Source organism: Notothenia rossii (genome assembly GCF_949606895.1).
Source record: "Notothenia rossii genome assembly, chromosome: 12".
NCBI lineage: Eukaryota > Metazoa > Chordata > Actinopteri > Perciformes > Nototheniidae > Notothenia > Notothenia rossii.
Genome location: NC_136911.1, coordinates 17070473 through 17087606, shown reverse-complemented (window position 1 = coordinate 17087606; position 17134 = coordinate 17070473). Strand labels below are relative to the sequence as shown.

The window sequence follows — 17134 nt, the reverse complement described above, 5'->3', positions numbered from 1 at the left end:
TAAACTAAAATATAGCTTCAAGTAAAACACATCATGGTGAGCATTTAGCTTAAAGTACTGCTATGACTAAAGGAGTCATAGAAGTACCATACACCTACCAATTGATGGCATAGTATTTATTTTACTTTATTCTAGGAAGTGATATGTAATGCTGAGACATGTGACACTGACATCTCCTTAAAATCAACTGTTAAATAATAAAACAAAAGGACAAATAGACTAGGTTCAAGAGGTTATTGCGTTATGATGAGTCAGAGGGGAGTCTAATGGGGTAGCGCTGTCAGAATGCACAGTATCCCTCACACTATGCATCATGACTGCAGAATGAACATTATTGCTTGTGCCAAGTCATGTTCGGTTCTGGCTGACGGACTGCAGTGGGCCGAGCGAGTGTGCTAGCACTTTTGAGGCTTGGCCCGACTCATTCTTGGCTGGAACCAAAGCCTCTTGTCTCAGCTATCTGTTCATCACTGCCACTTCACTCAGCGCAACACAAAGTCAATTAAATCATCGGCCCACAAACGGCGTGTCCTTCGTCACACGGAGAGAATGAGCGCCGACATGACAGCCAAGAATGAGAGATGTGTAAGCGCTACAGGCAATACTTACTAATATTTACCACGGAGGAATGAAAACCAAATGAGCAAGAGAGTGACAGAGAAACAGACCGTCTGTACAGCTGTGATAAAAAAAGAAAGTGTGTGTGAGAGAGAAAGGGGGGAGGAGTAATGATGCCTGGCGTGATAAAAGAGGGATTGGCTGAATGGATGTCAAGGTGACACTGACAGGCCTGTGAAAGAAGAAAAGTGTTTACCCAGCATCCCATGTTCCAGTGCATTAGATAAGTGCATCATCCTATCGAGGTGATGGACTCACTGGCTGTCGATCACATGATCCAAGAGCCCACGGTTGCTAGCTAGAAAATTAGAAACCTATCATAAGGTCAAATACAATTTAAAGATATGCCTTTTGAATAGGTTTACCTTTCATATGCATAAAAATGTATTAATATTACAAAACTTTAACAGGGATAACATTCACAATACTGAATGAAATGGTAAAAGTGATCTACGAACAGTAACAATCCCAAATCTTAAAAGAATAAGGACGATATTAACTGAGGTACTGAAGTACTTTCACTTTTATTATTAGACAACAGGCTCACAATGGCCCTGCTTTAAATGCTAATCTTGAGAATATAATCTTTATTATGTTCTCCATCTTAATTTTAGGGGGTAAGTATGCTTACATTTGTCAACTACGCAAATCAATTACGGTTGATATTGGAATATCCTTACTTTTGAAGGTTATAAACCAAAGTATTAACATAAAATAGACATCTTGACCTGATGATGGTACTAAAGGTCAAATAATAATGAACATTATCAGAATGTATCTTCTGGGAAACATCTATGCCACATTTCATGGGAATAAATCGGTTAGTAGTTGTCATATTTATTCACTGCCATTACCTGTAAATGTATCAGCTACACCTGTTAAGGTTTTTCTGGCTTACATGTTCTAAAATGAACTTACATTATATGGCGTTACACTCTAGAGCAGTTTAAATCCCTGCAGCATTATGCCATCACAAACGCAGGGAGACCCTCCCACCTGCAGAGATATGTGCAAATCCCTTCCTCCTGTAAGTGTAACCTGCAGCAGCACTCCCTTGAGGGGCATTTGTCTCACTTACTGTGAATCCCTTCACATCGAGATCTAGTTTATCTCGCAGCTCCTTCTCTCTGTGGAAACACAGCACCATAATAGGGTGACGGCTGATCAAGGGGAATACGGTGAGAGGCTGCTCTGAGCTGCTACTTTTTGCTTGCGTCATCAATATCCTTGCAGCTTCCTGCCGTATGAAGCAGGCTGTGGATGATTGATGAGGACTGGCTAAGAGAGCAGAATGAGCTGCTAACCATCTTCATAGGAGCAGAAACATACCGTCCAACAAATGGTGAAATCATTCCTGCTTCATTTATTTAATTTCATACAGAGAATAAATTATACTCTGGACAAATTGATGGCAACATTTGAGATTTATGCAAAAGGGATGGTTGGTGCCACAGAGGCATGGGGTGATAAAGTAATGAATAAAACAAAACAGAGAAAGTCCACAAATGGTCAATTCAACAATATTTAATGTACAGTAAAAAGCTACGATTGTCCCTTCATTATCCCTCTCTTCACTACAACAATAATACTTTTTTTTTTTAAAAAAGGTATTAAAGAGTTTGGTTGAGAGTCTATGGCCAAAATGCAATCTTAGAACGCATCAGCTATTGTCTGATAGTCATTTCGCTTTTTATTATCTTAATGTTAGCTTGTATTGTAGATGTCATCTCTCAACTCGGACGGGAGAGGAAGCTGTGGCCCGGATGTCTACGGGCTACACCAGACGACAGATATTTGGCCCTAACCCACAGGGCTAAATTATCATCAGAATGTTAACAGAGTCTGGTTCTGGGACGACAATCATGTAATAAGTTATTAGTTGGAATTTCCCAACTAGATCTTATCACCGGGATTTAAAAAAGCTCTACCTATTATTATTAAACTACAAGGAAAAAGAAAGGTCTCATTCATCCTACCTCAATCTAATCAGATTTATTTTTGTATAAGTGTCAACACTTTTATCAAATGTTTGGCTCAAACTGAAATACTGTTGTACTTACAATAGCTTTATCAGCTGACATGTCAAAATGGAGGAAGTACAACTCCTAAACAGATCCCTATAAAATCGAACAGAAGCGTGTGCGTGTGTGTGTGTGTGTGTTACAGATAGAGCTGCAGCAGAGAGCAGGAGGCTGCTTCTCATACAGTATACCCACAACTAGAAATCAACCATAAAGATAGACAACCCTATTTGCGGCATACAAAATCTGAATGACAACTGACATACAGCAGCACTAAAACAATTTATTTAACGTAGTAATATCTTTAAAAAAATAATTCTGTATCTTTTTGGTTAAATAGGTATTTGAATATTTGACCATGTGAACATTGTAAAGATTCAAACTCAAGAACCAGACTGCTTGGGATCGACTTGACATATCCTGTATCTTTGCAGGTATAACAATTTGTCTCGAAAAGGTTTTCTGGGATAACTACTGTTTGTGCGCTCCTAGAGGCAGATTAATCATTAAAACTAGGGTGTGCCTGATCATGATAACAATTACAGGAACATATTTTACTACCATTTTATTCACACACATAAAATACAATGTTATAAATATTCAATTGAAACATGCAGGACATCTCACTTACACTGATGGTGAAAGTTATAAAACACCAACAATACAGTCCTTTTCTGCCTCATGTGAGACAACACTGCTTTCTTCTGGCCTCTGTACTTAACTGACCAAGCTTACCAGGGCTGTTTACTGTCTTTCCCTCTCTGCTTGTTAACCAGTGCCCCCACCTTAAGCTAGCAGTGGTCATGCAGCGGTGCTCGCAAATCCAGACAAGATGCTTAAACAGCACTCTGCGAAAGTGAGCATGACTCTCACTAACTTTCAGGCAAAGCCGAGGGAGAAAAATAGGAAGTGTATGATTACGCCCCTTTAAATCCTGCTCTAATAACCTCCATTCTAATGCTGCCCGAGCTCTTCCTCTTTGTTCAGAGGGCAGAGAGAAGAGAGAGCGTGAGGCAAAGCCGAGTAAGACTAAGGAAAGTGTGAAAGGAAACTGTTTGAGTAGGAAAAAGCATGTTAAGGTATGTGTAAACTTACCAGATCTGACTCCTCACTGCCGGAATGATACATTTCTGCCCTACCCGACTCCCGGCTGGGAGAAAATCTCAGCTGCTGCCCATCTCCTCTCGGAGCAAAGCAACTCCGACTACTTGCTCCTCCAAATCCCCTTGTCCCGGCTCCAGAGGGGAACTTCTCCTCTGGAACCCCAAGGAGATAAAGTTGGAGCCGGACAAAAAAAGCAAGTTCCTCTCGGACCCTCTTTGGCCTACTTTAGTCCCTAAGAAGCAGAGAAAAGAGCAGCGTCTTTCCCACGCTGGGAGAACACTCCTACAGAGCGCCGCAACCGTCCTCCAGCCCCCAAAAACAAGCCCCCTGCCCCTCTCCCCTCCCACACACACACATACATACACTCTCTCTGTTTCACACACACTCACTCACACACACAGCCAGTTAGGAAGTAAGATCTCTGGCAACAGGGCCGGACGAAAAATTCCAGAAATCACCAAAAGCAGCTGCAGAAGCTTTTTATGTCTGAGTGTGTGATCTGGGGAGTTTACATGTGTTCCCTTAAAGAGGTTCCGCAGAGGAGAGGAAGGCTGAAGGACTTGAACTCACTGTATAGTCTCGACACATGTTGTTGAGACCAAAACGTCAGGAAGTAATTATCTTCACTACATCGACGAAATGCCATATTTGCTTTCATCATCAAGGGGACCAAAGTCATTGAAACTTTCCGTTGGGTCAATTGATGGTACACCATTAAGCTAACATTAAAAATGAAGTCAAAAGGAAGTTACTTTGTAAACATAGAGCACACTACAAACTCCTACATCTATAAAATTAAAGCCATATAAAAGTGGGTTTAGTAATGAAGTGACATTTCTATTACCAGTCCGTGTAAAGCAGCTGGTTTGCATCTTAGAGACTTTAGTGGTTACTGTAAAAAAACAAAACAAATAAATGCACTTCAAAGAGTCTCTTTGTGATCTGACAAACTAGCTGTGATGTGTGTGTACGCTGCTGCTACGTCACAGCTCATGTAGTTCATAGATGTTCTATTAAAGTGGTTTCACATGAGTCAAGGCAGGGAGCTGGAATCTGTCACAGCTGAGTCATGAGTTCTGGAAGTGAAACCATTACTAATTGAAATATTTCTGTTATAAAACGGCAGCAGCAACAGAGGAATGCAGCTATGTCTCAGGAAAATAAAAAAAAACTACAAACAGCACTGATGAGAATCCAATAGTTTCAAATCCAACCTGTAAGATAATAAAACTATAAAACTACAAGCTCTGGGCTTTATTTGACAACGCAGCAAAGCCCAGATTTGTATTTCACAGTTGGAAAATAATGTTTTCTGGGCGGCCCATCCTAAATCCTGGATTATATTGTGTTTGAGCGGGGTTAACCCCTTTCTGAGGATTATCATCCAGAGTGTGTGCTCGGCACGTGTCGAACTGTGGGATAGTTATCCTCATTTCACCAGAACAATCATTTCAATTCCTACTTTGTGTGCCAGAATAAAACTTAGTATGGTTCAATACATAGTATGTCTAATGCAGTATACCAAAAACACCAGGATGCATCCGGTCACATTTTGCAGCATGCAAGTCAGCATGCTTTTCTGGCTATTCTGACCCACAATCCTTTGCACAGGGGATGCATGTGCAATAGGGTCATAGTTGCAATGTCCTGAAGGGGAAGTATGGGCCAATTGTATGCATACTTTATGTTATATTACATACATTTTAAGAACAGCTGAAGTAATAAAACTATAAAAGAAAAAATGACTATTTTCCACAGTCCAAGTTGACATACTAACATAAAATACAACTAAATTGACTGTCATAGAAAGGTAATAACATCTGGAAATACTCTCCCTTGAGAATGTGAAACCAGTGATTTTTGTATTTCAGCCTTAGAATATATCAGTTTAAAGCCAGCAGTGGACTTGAGGTCAAGGTAAATGAAGGTGAAAGCAGACTTTAATTAACCTCAGCCCTGGGGGTACAAACCATGCTGAGCTTGATGACAGTTGATAAGGAAGTGTGATCTGGTGCCTTTGAATGCTAACTGAACATTTCTTTAACACCTGCTGGAAAGCCAAAGCAATGGCAATAAATAAATCCGAGTGAGATAAAGAAAAGCGATCATGATCATTTTCAATCGTGATTTTAAGATGCCATCTAATCAAAATAATGACTAAAACGACTGTATGTTTATTGCTCATGCTTAACTGCAGCTATCCCTGCCAGGATTTTTATGCCGATACTAAAGTTTACGAAGCCCATGGGCCTCAACCCATTGGCCTCAACCCATGGGCTAAACTACTTAATACAAAAGCATTCTCACTGCTGACGGTAATTATCAGCCTCTCTGAATGGGTTCTCTGAGCGGGATTTGACAGATCAATGTCTTCCAGTTCTGCCAGAGCAGGGAAATGAGTGTCGGCGTTGCCTTTGGCTTATCGATCAGTACACATGCACACAATGACGTCAGCAGGCATTCACACTGACAAGCACATAAAGGGCCAACAAGGGTAGCTTACAGAAACGAGCGTACAGCAATTGGACCACGAGGAGGGATCAATACAGCGTTTCACTGGGGGAAAGAATGACATTGCTAACAGTTGTTTCCTTTCATTGCACAGTATCTAAAGAGTCACCTTGTGCACTGTGAAAGGGACTGATGGTGGACTTACTTCTGATTCTGCTGCGCTTACATTTTGCGTAACATAACAGTCCTGCAATAAATCCTTGTATCGACACTTTTGCGAAAAGGCTTCTACGAAAACTAAGCATTATAACCATCATGAAAGCAGAATTGATTGCAGGACTTGGTGCATTCGTTTTAGTAACTGTACCCATGTAAATTGGAAATGAGTGTACAATGTACGATGCAAAGGTTTGCAACTGAGATAAAATAAAAGAGTACCTGAATATTACTGAGATGTTTCGGCCACATAATATTGCCTCTGTAGTGCAGCGGTGATCACACCTGTGTACTTTAAGCATCAAGGCACTCTCTCATGTCACCATGCCGTTCTGCCTCCATATCAGGACGTCTAACACTCTCAGACTGGTGTGCCTTCACGGTGGCCACCGCTCGACATTAAAGTAAATGGTTCGAAACAAAACCTCTCCACTCTGCCAAACACTTGCCATTGTTGGAGCACTTAGGATCACAAGTTAATCTGTGTTACATCAATATAAGATCTTAATACTGAAGACATCATGACACAACACAAAACCAGACACTGAGGTTAGTGGATGGATTCTGACCCAGAGCATCTTGAGAATGACAATCAATATCCAACAATATAAACATTGTTGTGTTTTCAAATTTGCTTAAAAAGACCACTAATGGGCTTAAATCCACCACAATTACATTATTGAAGATTTGTCAGAAAGGCCTCTCGACTTGCCAAGAATGCTGTTGCACTAATGAAAGCGGACTTTGGAAGTCATTTTGGAAAAATCTACTTCCTTGGAAGAAAAATTTAAAATCCAGTGGCTCCCTAGGCATATTTGTTTGTCTTCAGTAAAAAAAATACAGTAAAGTCTATATAGCAAATTCAGCAAACTGAATCCTGTAAATGTCCCTTTACAACCAGAGCTCATCTTCCCTTACATCCTTTAAATCACACTACAGTACATGTCAGTTTGACGCCTGAGTTGATACAGACCACTCTCATATGTGTATGTTAAATATGTAGCTAGTCAGCTTAGCTTAGAATAAGACTGGAAACAAGGGAAAGAACTAGCCTGGAGAGCGGGACTCCACTGCTCCTGCATGCATAATACCCTGATCAGAAAGAAGAATCCATGCAAGGCCCCAGGGACCGTGATTCACATCTAATGAAACCCTACGGGCCGGCAGCCAGCAGCTGTCTGAAGTTACCTAGCTACAACACACGCCAGGCCCCTTGAGCCATGGGACAATCTCTAATTACAGAAAGAGAGAGTCAGAGGGAGCAAAAAGGAAAGAGATGAAGATGGAGGGAAGAAAGAAAAATGGGAGCCCCAACTGTTCTGTGTGCTGCTGCTGCTGCTGCTTTCAAGGGTTCGACTGCCATTTCTCCACCAATGGGCATCCTGTAAATATGAAACTGAGAAACCTGTGCACACTTCATTTAACACTGCTGTACTTCGAACCCTGACCGTCTATATAACTGATAGACGAAAAGCCTTAGCCTATCAATGTGGAATTAGAACAGTATATTTCCAGTTGAGAACAAAGGTTAAAGTCAACAGTTGAACAAAGCTTACCCTTCCCAAGATGTGTTTAGTCAGTGGAGACAAAGATAACTTGTCAAGCATGCCCAAGGGAATGAAGATCATGAGCTCAGAGTTGATATACGGCAAGTGAGAGCGAAAGATTTAATGACTCCTGAAGCGCTGACATGTACAGCGGTGTGCAGCGTTTGGCGGCTGCGGTGCGAGTGTGTGCCGCTGAGTCACATCACGCTCGCTGAACACATCAACACATCGGCTGTCCCACATGGAGTCATAGGGAAAACTCTTCAGCCGGCAAATTGGGACTGCTCTGACCAAAACAGTCATGCAAGGGTCAGGCAATCACTGGCAGAGGGCGATACACGCAAACACACTTGTACATAACTTCCAAGTAGCAGATAAGATGGACGTCCAAGAAACACTCATCATTATACACAAGTGGTTTAATTTGCTTTGTGTTAAGCAATTCAGGAAATATTGATTCGTTTTCTGTGACATAACAAATACCCGTGCTACTCTGACAGACAGGCTCGGAATTAAAAAAATTGTTTGAGTAGCTCAGTGAGAGACGATCATCTGCTTTGGAGTCACATGTTTATCACCACTGTTCATCCCTACAGGAGGGAGGGAACGATCCACAATGCACACAACAACCCCAACGTGGGAGATTGCTTGTGTCCACTTGATCCCCCCGACTCACTTTGTGATGATTGCTTCTCTCAGTAAGGAGATTTAAAATCTGCTTCTGCCTTTCAAACAATCCAGGATTTAGAGGAGAAGAATGCACGAACATGAAACATGGTGAGAAACAGTTCAAATGTGTTCTAGTAATCAACCTGGGGCTTTATGTTTGCAGACTTTCCTATTGATCTCTGCCTTTTCTCATGTGATTACTGGATAATCTACTCTTTAAGAGGACGCTGTGGAGTTTTTCGCCACTATCAATTTTACGAGTGGCTATATGATGGTTTGCTGCATCCCATATATGGACACTCATCCACCAAATACATAATCCTGCAGCCTCTTTTGTCCATATTTCTCAATCAACAGCAAGGGCAGTAAAGCACAAACAGAGAAACAAACCAAAAAAGCCAAAAATAAAGAAAACTGATAGCTAAAAAACATGCATCTAAAACACATTTTATTTATTTTTTAGGACATGCAATCAGCATGCTTTTCAGGCTTAAGATGGAGAGTAACACTAAATAAATATGAACATAACTGTTATAGAAAGACATCATAACAGGACATATTTAAACCTTTTATACAATTCTTAGAACAGGAAATAAATTACTTTGGATGAACTCGTCAAAAGCATTTATTGCTTAACCTCAAGGGATCAGAAGTTAAGAGATTTCAGAAAACCTGCCCTACATTGTGTGTCATGACAATAGATTACATCATGCTTCTCAAACCGTATAAATCAGTTTTTAGATAAAGGATTTAGCTGCATGACCTGACTTTCACAGAACTGTATCTGCACGTGGAAACAGAAAGGCGACCCTGCAGATAGTCTTTCACCTGAGAGCATCAATGCTTTTATACAGGACGAAAAGGCAGAAATTCCCACTTGCATCCATGATTAAAAGCTGTACTTATAGGAGTGCATTTCTGTCAGTATAGGCCCTGTGTTAACTACCTCACAGACGGGGTGACTGGATGTCACAGACAAAACTGCACACAGCAAAGAATCCACAAACTAAGAGAAAAGCACTCTGAGCTGCAAGAGCAATGCCAAAGCTTTTTAAAAAAAACAACAGCAATTTAGTGCTACAACTAATAGTACAAGCTCTGGATAAAGTAGTAAGCTCGGATTTACGCAGAAACAAGAACAGGTTGAGTGTTTGTTTTTTACCTTCGGCTTCTTAGACATGCTCGTTCTCCCACAATGCCCGGGACACCTGTGTTGCCTCTCCGTTCCACAGCGACTGTAATGAATTATGCAAATCCCCTGGTTTATGTTCAGAGTACCATGACCCAGGGGTGCAAGCAGCTGACGCCTGGCATACAAAAAAAAAAAAACTGCTCTGCCCAAGTCAAAACGGTATAACACTGAATCTTTGCTCTAAAACACAACCGGTGTCACATTTCCAGAGGGAAATAAACGAGATGTGGTCATCTTCAAGAGCTCTTCCAACAGCAAGTGTCATGCCTCATGTGTAGTGAAGAGTGTAGGAAGGATAACACACACACACACATACCGACAGAACACACACACACACAATCAAGTGTTTAAGCTGTGCGGTGTCATGGCTAGTGTTTCCTTCAGCTGGCCGGGCATTAAGCTTTAATTTGATAGCGTGACATCTGTTGCACGGTCAACCCAACTACACGGCGCTGTAAGAAGCAGACAGAAACACACACCAGCCTTAAAACTCCAGAAACACTCTGTCAACAGATACTTTTTGTGATAGTTTAACGGATGTGATGCTGAGCTGCCCGGCTGCAGTGGCAGAGCTGACCGCTGTAGTAAAACATGTGACCTATTGCAGTCGTACATGTGTGGCCAGACAGACAGTCGGGCTGTAACAGCACCATCTGGAGTCCTAATCCGCCGGCACTGCCCACCACTGTGATTATGAATGTGGCCCTCAAAGTCATTAGGCTTATTGGAACAGGAAGTAGATACCTGGGATCAGTGCACTGCGGAGGAGCAACAGCTGCATCGCAAAAAAGTGCATTTTCTGCAAATATATAGGTAAATTAACTAACATATTACACACAGGTTTAGTATGCAAGCTGATGCAGAGAAGGGAGGTTTGAAAATATGACCAAAGATATGGTTACAAAAGTCCACTTAATGGGTGTCTCCTTTCAAGCAAACACACTAATAGGGATCTCTCAATCAAAAAACAGAAAAGCAGGAGTTTTATAGGGCCATTGCAGTCATTGTCAAATTCTGCCTTATTCTTCAGGAGGTGTTACAGGGAAAGAAAATATACGCTTACTTCTCATCCTCTCCAAAACAAACTGACGGGTGGTTAAAACTGGTAAAATCATTGAATGAAACAATTTTGCGTCAAAAATCTAAATGTCTCCAATGCTATTCAACTGCTGCTAACGTTTGCTCAGTATGTTGTCCTGGTAACTGAAGATCCAGATGTCACCCAGTTAAAAATATATAGACAAAACAACCATGATCTATAAAGTGTATTGAAAAAGTCATAACTACTGCCAACACTGATGCATTTATAAAGCGATCAAATGAAACAGATTCTTACTTCGATTAAAATGATAGATTCTTCTTAGTTTTAACATTGTTGGAAACATTTGGTACAATGCAAGTACACAACAAAACAAACCGCTTCTGAGACAAGCTCAACTATACTGTATGTGCTAGTAAGCTACATGCATTATTAAATTTGGAATGAGAGGTAGCACCGTGGCTTCTTCACCAGACACTGAGATACTTTGAGGTGCTCATCTTTCCAGCTCTGGGCATGGAGGAATGATCAGGTTCATGGTGAGGACAGAGAGTTTTGCTGCAGAGAGCAGCAGCGTGACATATGGGTGGGTTGAGCAAAAGTGGAGCAGCGTTTCCCTCCGGAGGAAAACACATATGTAGATCCCCTATTCCTGCACATGTGCACACGTACAATATACTGGACAAAAAAAACAAAGTTATCACAACACGAATGCCTGTTTAGGAGAGGAGAACATATGGAGGAGAATCACGCCTCGGGTTCATCACCCCATGGTTGTGTCACTTGCACCTGACCGTACAGTAACTCCACCAAGAGAGGTTACTGAGGGCTGAGTGGCTGGGGACTGCAGAATCCAGAGGGAGAAAATGATTTGAAAGTGTACAAACAGAAAGCTGGTAGATTCTGGAGTCCCATCACATCCTCTCCTCCCTGCCCCACCCCCTTTTCCCCAAGTAGCTGATTTCATCCTCGCAAAGCCACTCTCACTGTAATCTCCCCTGATCCGTCTGCACTGGCAAAGACTCAAATATCAAACTCACACATGTTAAAAGAAACCTGGGACGACATGGCGGAAAATACAAGTTTACCTGCTGTTATTATAAGAAGAAAGAGTTGCATACTTTTTATATACGGCCAACAAAACATCCGTTGTATTACCTTTAAAAGAGTTGTCAGAATTATAACCAGATTTGATAAAGTGGGCACGTAGTAGCTTGTAGTTATATAATACCTAAATCTCTAAGCCTCTCTTTGGAATCAGAGGAGCATCAGAGACCCATGGGAATATACTCTAATATCCTCTACATAATCTGTTAAACCTGAAAATCATATCAATTGTGATGCCCAAAATGCTACATTGCTTTGAAAGGAGTACAGCATAGATAGAACAAGCCACATGAAGGAGAAGTAGTTCAAAGAGTAAAACTGCACCAACACACCTCACTTACCCACGAGACATTTTTATTCTTGGTTTGTTTGCTCATGGCAACGAGAGCAGGCCGGTAACGAGAGGAGCCCCCTCCTCAGCAGATTTCAGCCCTGCAGCCTGTTGTGTGCGCAGGTGTGAGCGGGATCAGGGGTGAGGGCCGGGGGCACGTCGCGCTCAGCCATAGGTCATCATCTGCCACGCAAACTGGCAAACCAAAAGCGCCTGCTCTGACTGCACCCAGCATCTGTCAGCAGGACGACCACAAAGTTCTCTTCACGTGGAAAAAGAAAAGTCCGGCAAAAAGTCTCTTCCTCCTGACAGCACACAGTGACCTGATGGACTGATTATGTATTCATGCCGAGTATGAATATGAAACATCCCAGCAGGTTTAACCCCGCCCTGCTGAGCCTCAGCGCGCGCCCAATCGCCGTGCATATCTTTGTGGTCGGCTCCCGAGGGTGAGCTTATAGAAGCATTAGGATGAACATGTGGAGAACAAGGCTCTTAGCTTACATGCAGGACCTCCAGAATAAAATAAAAAAAACAGGAAGTAAATGAGGGAAACTACAAGGAATTGACCTCGTCTTCATCTTCTGTTGGTACATCCCCCACTCATTATCCTCCCCTCTTTTTTGTTTCATCTATTGTCCTGTCCTCTCCACCTACTTTATCTCACTTTCCTCTACACTGTTCCCTCCTTCCTTTTCTCTGGGGTATGTGTCCTCACCCAGCAGCTACCTGTTGTCATGACACCTCTTTGCTAAGAGACAAGTGCTGTCATAGATAAAAGATGCTGGTTGAAAAGGGGATTCCTTATCTCTTTCATCCATCCGTTTCCACTCAGTAGCAGAATTAGGTTTATTCTATAAAATACTTACTTCCCTCTTCCTCTCACACATCTGATAACTCCTACACCCTAACTCCTATCTTCCTCTCTCTGGCACCATCAGCCCCTCTCCCCCTGCTTTACACTCGTGGCTGTCTGGTTGCACAAGTGGATCTGGATTACTTGAAAAAGATCAGGGGGGAGTTTTGAGGCTATGCTTTGGATTTGAGTGGCTGCACTTAAGTGGAACTGAATTACAGAGAAGATACGGATATCCAGATCAGCACTGGTAGAAAAGACACACTGTACTCTACATGAACAACTGGCAGAGTGTATGGGGAAGGAGTGAGTAGATACACATTTAGCTTTATTCAAACCCTTTAAAAATCATTGTAAAAACAATGCCATATAAAGTTCATATTACTACTACAAATGAACAACAATCGGTTATTGTTTGTCGATGATCTCCATTAACTGATTGGTGATTAAAACTATGAAATGTGGGGCATTAAGAATTATTCAGAGTCCATATAAATGTCTTGAAATGCTTATTATGTTTGATTAAAGGTTTTAATCGGACAATATTTGGCATTCAGCTTGAATTTAGAACTACAAATAATGATAAACTAATAATCTATTGTCAAATATGTTTTTGTAAATTTCTATTAATGATGACAACCAAACAAACAACACATGAATAGTTAAAAACCCCAATAGGGTCTACGAGTTCAGGGTTTTAAAGCAGGGCTTTCCGCGGCTCCTGATCCATTTTGAACGTGTGTCGCTCTAATTAATGGTCTGTAGTGTCCGTATGGGCCGGCAGCCCTCCTCTGGTGCACAGGCTTGTCTGCATGTCTCTAACATTAATTGGCCTCTCAGAACATCTGCTCCTGTTTTAAGTGATGCTCGCTTTGCCCTCGCTGCCCCTCGCTGTCTGAGGTGCCAGTTTAATGGGCACCAGCTGCTCCTTCATCACTCTAATGATGGCATGATTGTCCATTTTGTTGAAGATGATTTGCCTTCTGTATGTAGTTATTGGAGACATGGTAGAGAATAAAGATTGGGATATGTGAAAAGGAGTTATGGTATCAAAGTGAACTAAAATAAAACCAGAAACCGAACAATATACATGAAATAAAAACAGCTCCACCAGCCACAGAGAATCCACTACAGACATATTTCACCCTAAAGCCATGTGTTGTACGGTAACATAATGCTAATAAATGGAATTAGTGAATCGATCGTGCCAGAAACTGCAAGCCTCACAGAAATGGATGACGGCACTCCAGGCCTTAAAGCAGCTGCTTTCCACTGATAGCAATGAAGCAGCCGATATGATGTGTTGGAGGAGTGAGACGAGGCTAAAATTAAACATTTACCACAGGGAGCAAATGACTTCACAAGTATGGATCCCATTTAGTGGGTTGTTAAACCGCACGCTGGTAGAGTATGTTCACAATATACATTTTCAGACATTGGCCATGCAACATGTGTGTGTTTTGTAAAGCTGTGCACTTTGCCTAATTTGAAAGTCAAATATTTTAACTAAGTAGATTTTGGATATTGGTTTATATCACTCCATAAATAAATGAAATACTGTCAACAGCCATAAAAAAACCAAGTTTCCCAATTTTTTAAATGTTCACAGATTTCACAGCTTATGGCTTAGGCACACAAAGGAAACAAGGTAAGGGGAAAAGGTGGGTATGTTGTGGTTATGTTTGACAATTTCCCTATCAATACAACCAATTATGGATTTGTAGGCAGTCAAACAAGCGGAAAGATCATCCATAGTCATATACTTAAAAATGGTTGAAAAAATTGCTGCATCTCTTCTCTTCTCCCCTCCCCTCTCCCTCGATCTGGGGCTCCACGCAAGATCTCACCCCGTGGGGTCAAAATGATCACAAGAACGGTGAGCAAAAATCCCAGAACCACACGGGGGGACCTAGTCAATGACCTGCAGAGAGCTGGGACCAAAGTAACAAAGGCTACCATCAGTAACACACTACGCCGCCAGGGACTCAAATCCTGCAGTGCCAGACGCGTCCCCCTGCTTAAGCCAGGACATGTCCAGGCCCGTCTGAAGTTTGCTAGAGAGCATTTAGATGATCCAGAAGAGGATTGGGAGAATGTCATATGGTCAGATGAAACCAAAATAGAACTTTTTGGTAAAAACTCAACTAGACGTGTTTGGAGGAGAAAGAATGCTGAGTTGCATCCAAAGAACACCTACTGTGAAACATGGGGGTGGAAACATCATGCTTTGGGGCTGTTTTTCTGCAAAGGGACCAGGACGACTGATCCGTGTAAAGCAAAGAATGAATGGGGCCATGTATCGTGAGATTTTGAGTGACAACCTCCTTCCATCAGCAAGGGCATTGAAGATGAAACGTGGCTGGGTCTTTCAGCATGACAATGATCCCAAACACACCACCCGGGCAACAAAGGAGTGGCTTCGTAAGAAGCATTTCAAGGTCCTGGAGTGGCCTAGCCAGTCTCCAGATCTCAACCCCATAGAAAATCTTTGGAGGGAGTTGAAAGTCCGTGTTGCCCAGCGACAGCCCCAAAACATCACTGCTCTAGAGGAGATCTGCATGGAGGAATGGGCCAAAAATACCAGCAAGTGTGAAAACCTTGTGAAGACTTACAGAAAACGTTTGACCTCTGTCATTGCCAACAAAGGGTATATAACAAAGTATTGAGATGAACTTTTGTTATTGACCAAATACTTATTTTCCACCATAATTTGCAAAGAAAGTCTTTAAAAATCAGACAATGTGATTTTCTGGATCTTTTTTTCTCATTCTGTCTCTCATAGTTGAGGGATACCTAGGATGAAAATTACAGGCCTCTCATCTTTTTAAGTGGGAGAACTTGCACAATCGGTGGCTGACTAAATACTTTTTGCCCCACTGTATTCAGCACATAGTGTCACTGACATCAGTGTTTCCAGGCTGCAGTGAAGCTATCCTCTACATATGCCCTCACAGATATAGATCACACTTTCCAGTCCGCAGTGAGGTGAAAGATGATGTAAAAGCAGCAAAAGTCCCACTAAATCCGAGACATTCCTTAGGGCCTCTGTGGCCAATTAGCTGCTCTGTTTCCGGACATTTCCGTACTTTCTGGAAAAGTGAAAGAACGCACTGCTGCTGCCAAGGAAACCCTGCTCCAGTCTGCTCTGCGCTGGCCCGACAGTCCTCCCTGGGCGTGCTTCCCAATGCCTGGAAAACTGGGAATTCCAGGTCTCACTTTCGCCGAGGGAGATTACCTCACCACTAGCACAAGCTCAGTATTTTCTTGGGTTGATTACAATCTTCTGTGTCTTTTCAAACTTGTTTTCATTGTTAATGGTAGCTATAGAACTTCCAGTTTGTATTGATACTATTTTTCAATGTACAGCAGATAGCAAGTCTGCAGGCTTATTTGTAATTTCTATACTGCGGCAGAACATTGAGATAATATAAGGCAATAAATGGCTAAAAAGTGACAATGAGAATAAGATAATCGTAAAAACACATTTAAATGCTATCTGCAAAATATGACTGATGCTAGGCTAGGATATGTATGCACTGTACCATGTGCCACCAAAAAACAGACTTGTAAATAATAAACGTTGTTTGTATTCAGTGCTAACATCACTGGCTCTACCGCAACATTATGGCAAGCAGAAAAAGCCTAGAAAACCAACAGGAGCATGGGTTAAGGCCTTCTGTCTGCAATTAGTAGAGTTTCCGTGAGGAGTGTCTGGGACTGGTCTCTCAGTCTCTCAGACGGAGTCCCATCCGGCCGGGTCTCCGTGCTCCACATTCCATCCAGAGCGGAATTACGTTCCGCCCCATTTCAGACGTAAAACGGTGGTTTGGTGCTGCATATTGGAAACATGTGAGAGCTGTGTCAGAGAAAGAGTGGCGTGTCACGGCAGCCGGGGTCCTCTCAAGGTCAGCACCGAGTACAGTTACCGGACTATCATCTGCGAGTCTGGTTTAAACAGTCATCATATTAATTTCAACTTGACC

At 42.0% G+C, this 17134-nt stretch overlaps 1 protein-coding gene across 3 annotated transcripts in view; it reads right to left on the bottom strand.

Moving 5' to 3' along the window:
- cacnb2a (calcium channel, voltage-dependent, beta 2a) overlaps nucleotides 1–17134 on the bottom strand; it is a 54022-nt gene that overhangs the window by 24849 nt on the left and 12039 nt on the right. The window contains exon 1 of one of the 3 annotated variants that reach the window (XM_079661893.1): nucleotides 3735–3952. The exons of the other annotated variants lie outside the window; for them this stretch is intronic. Coding sequence (XP_079518019.1) covers nucleotides 3735–3767 — 33 coding nt within the window. The 5' untranslated portion in view covers nucleotides 3768–3952. Of the gene's footprint in view, nucleotides 1–3734; nucleotides 3953–17134 lie in introns of those variants that run through there. 3 annotated transcript variants of the gene reach the window in all.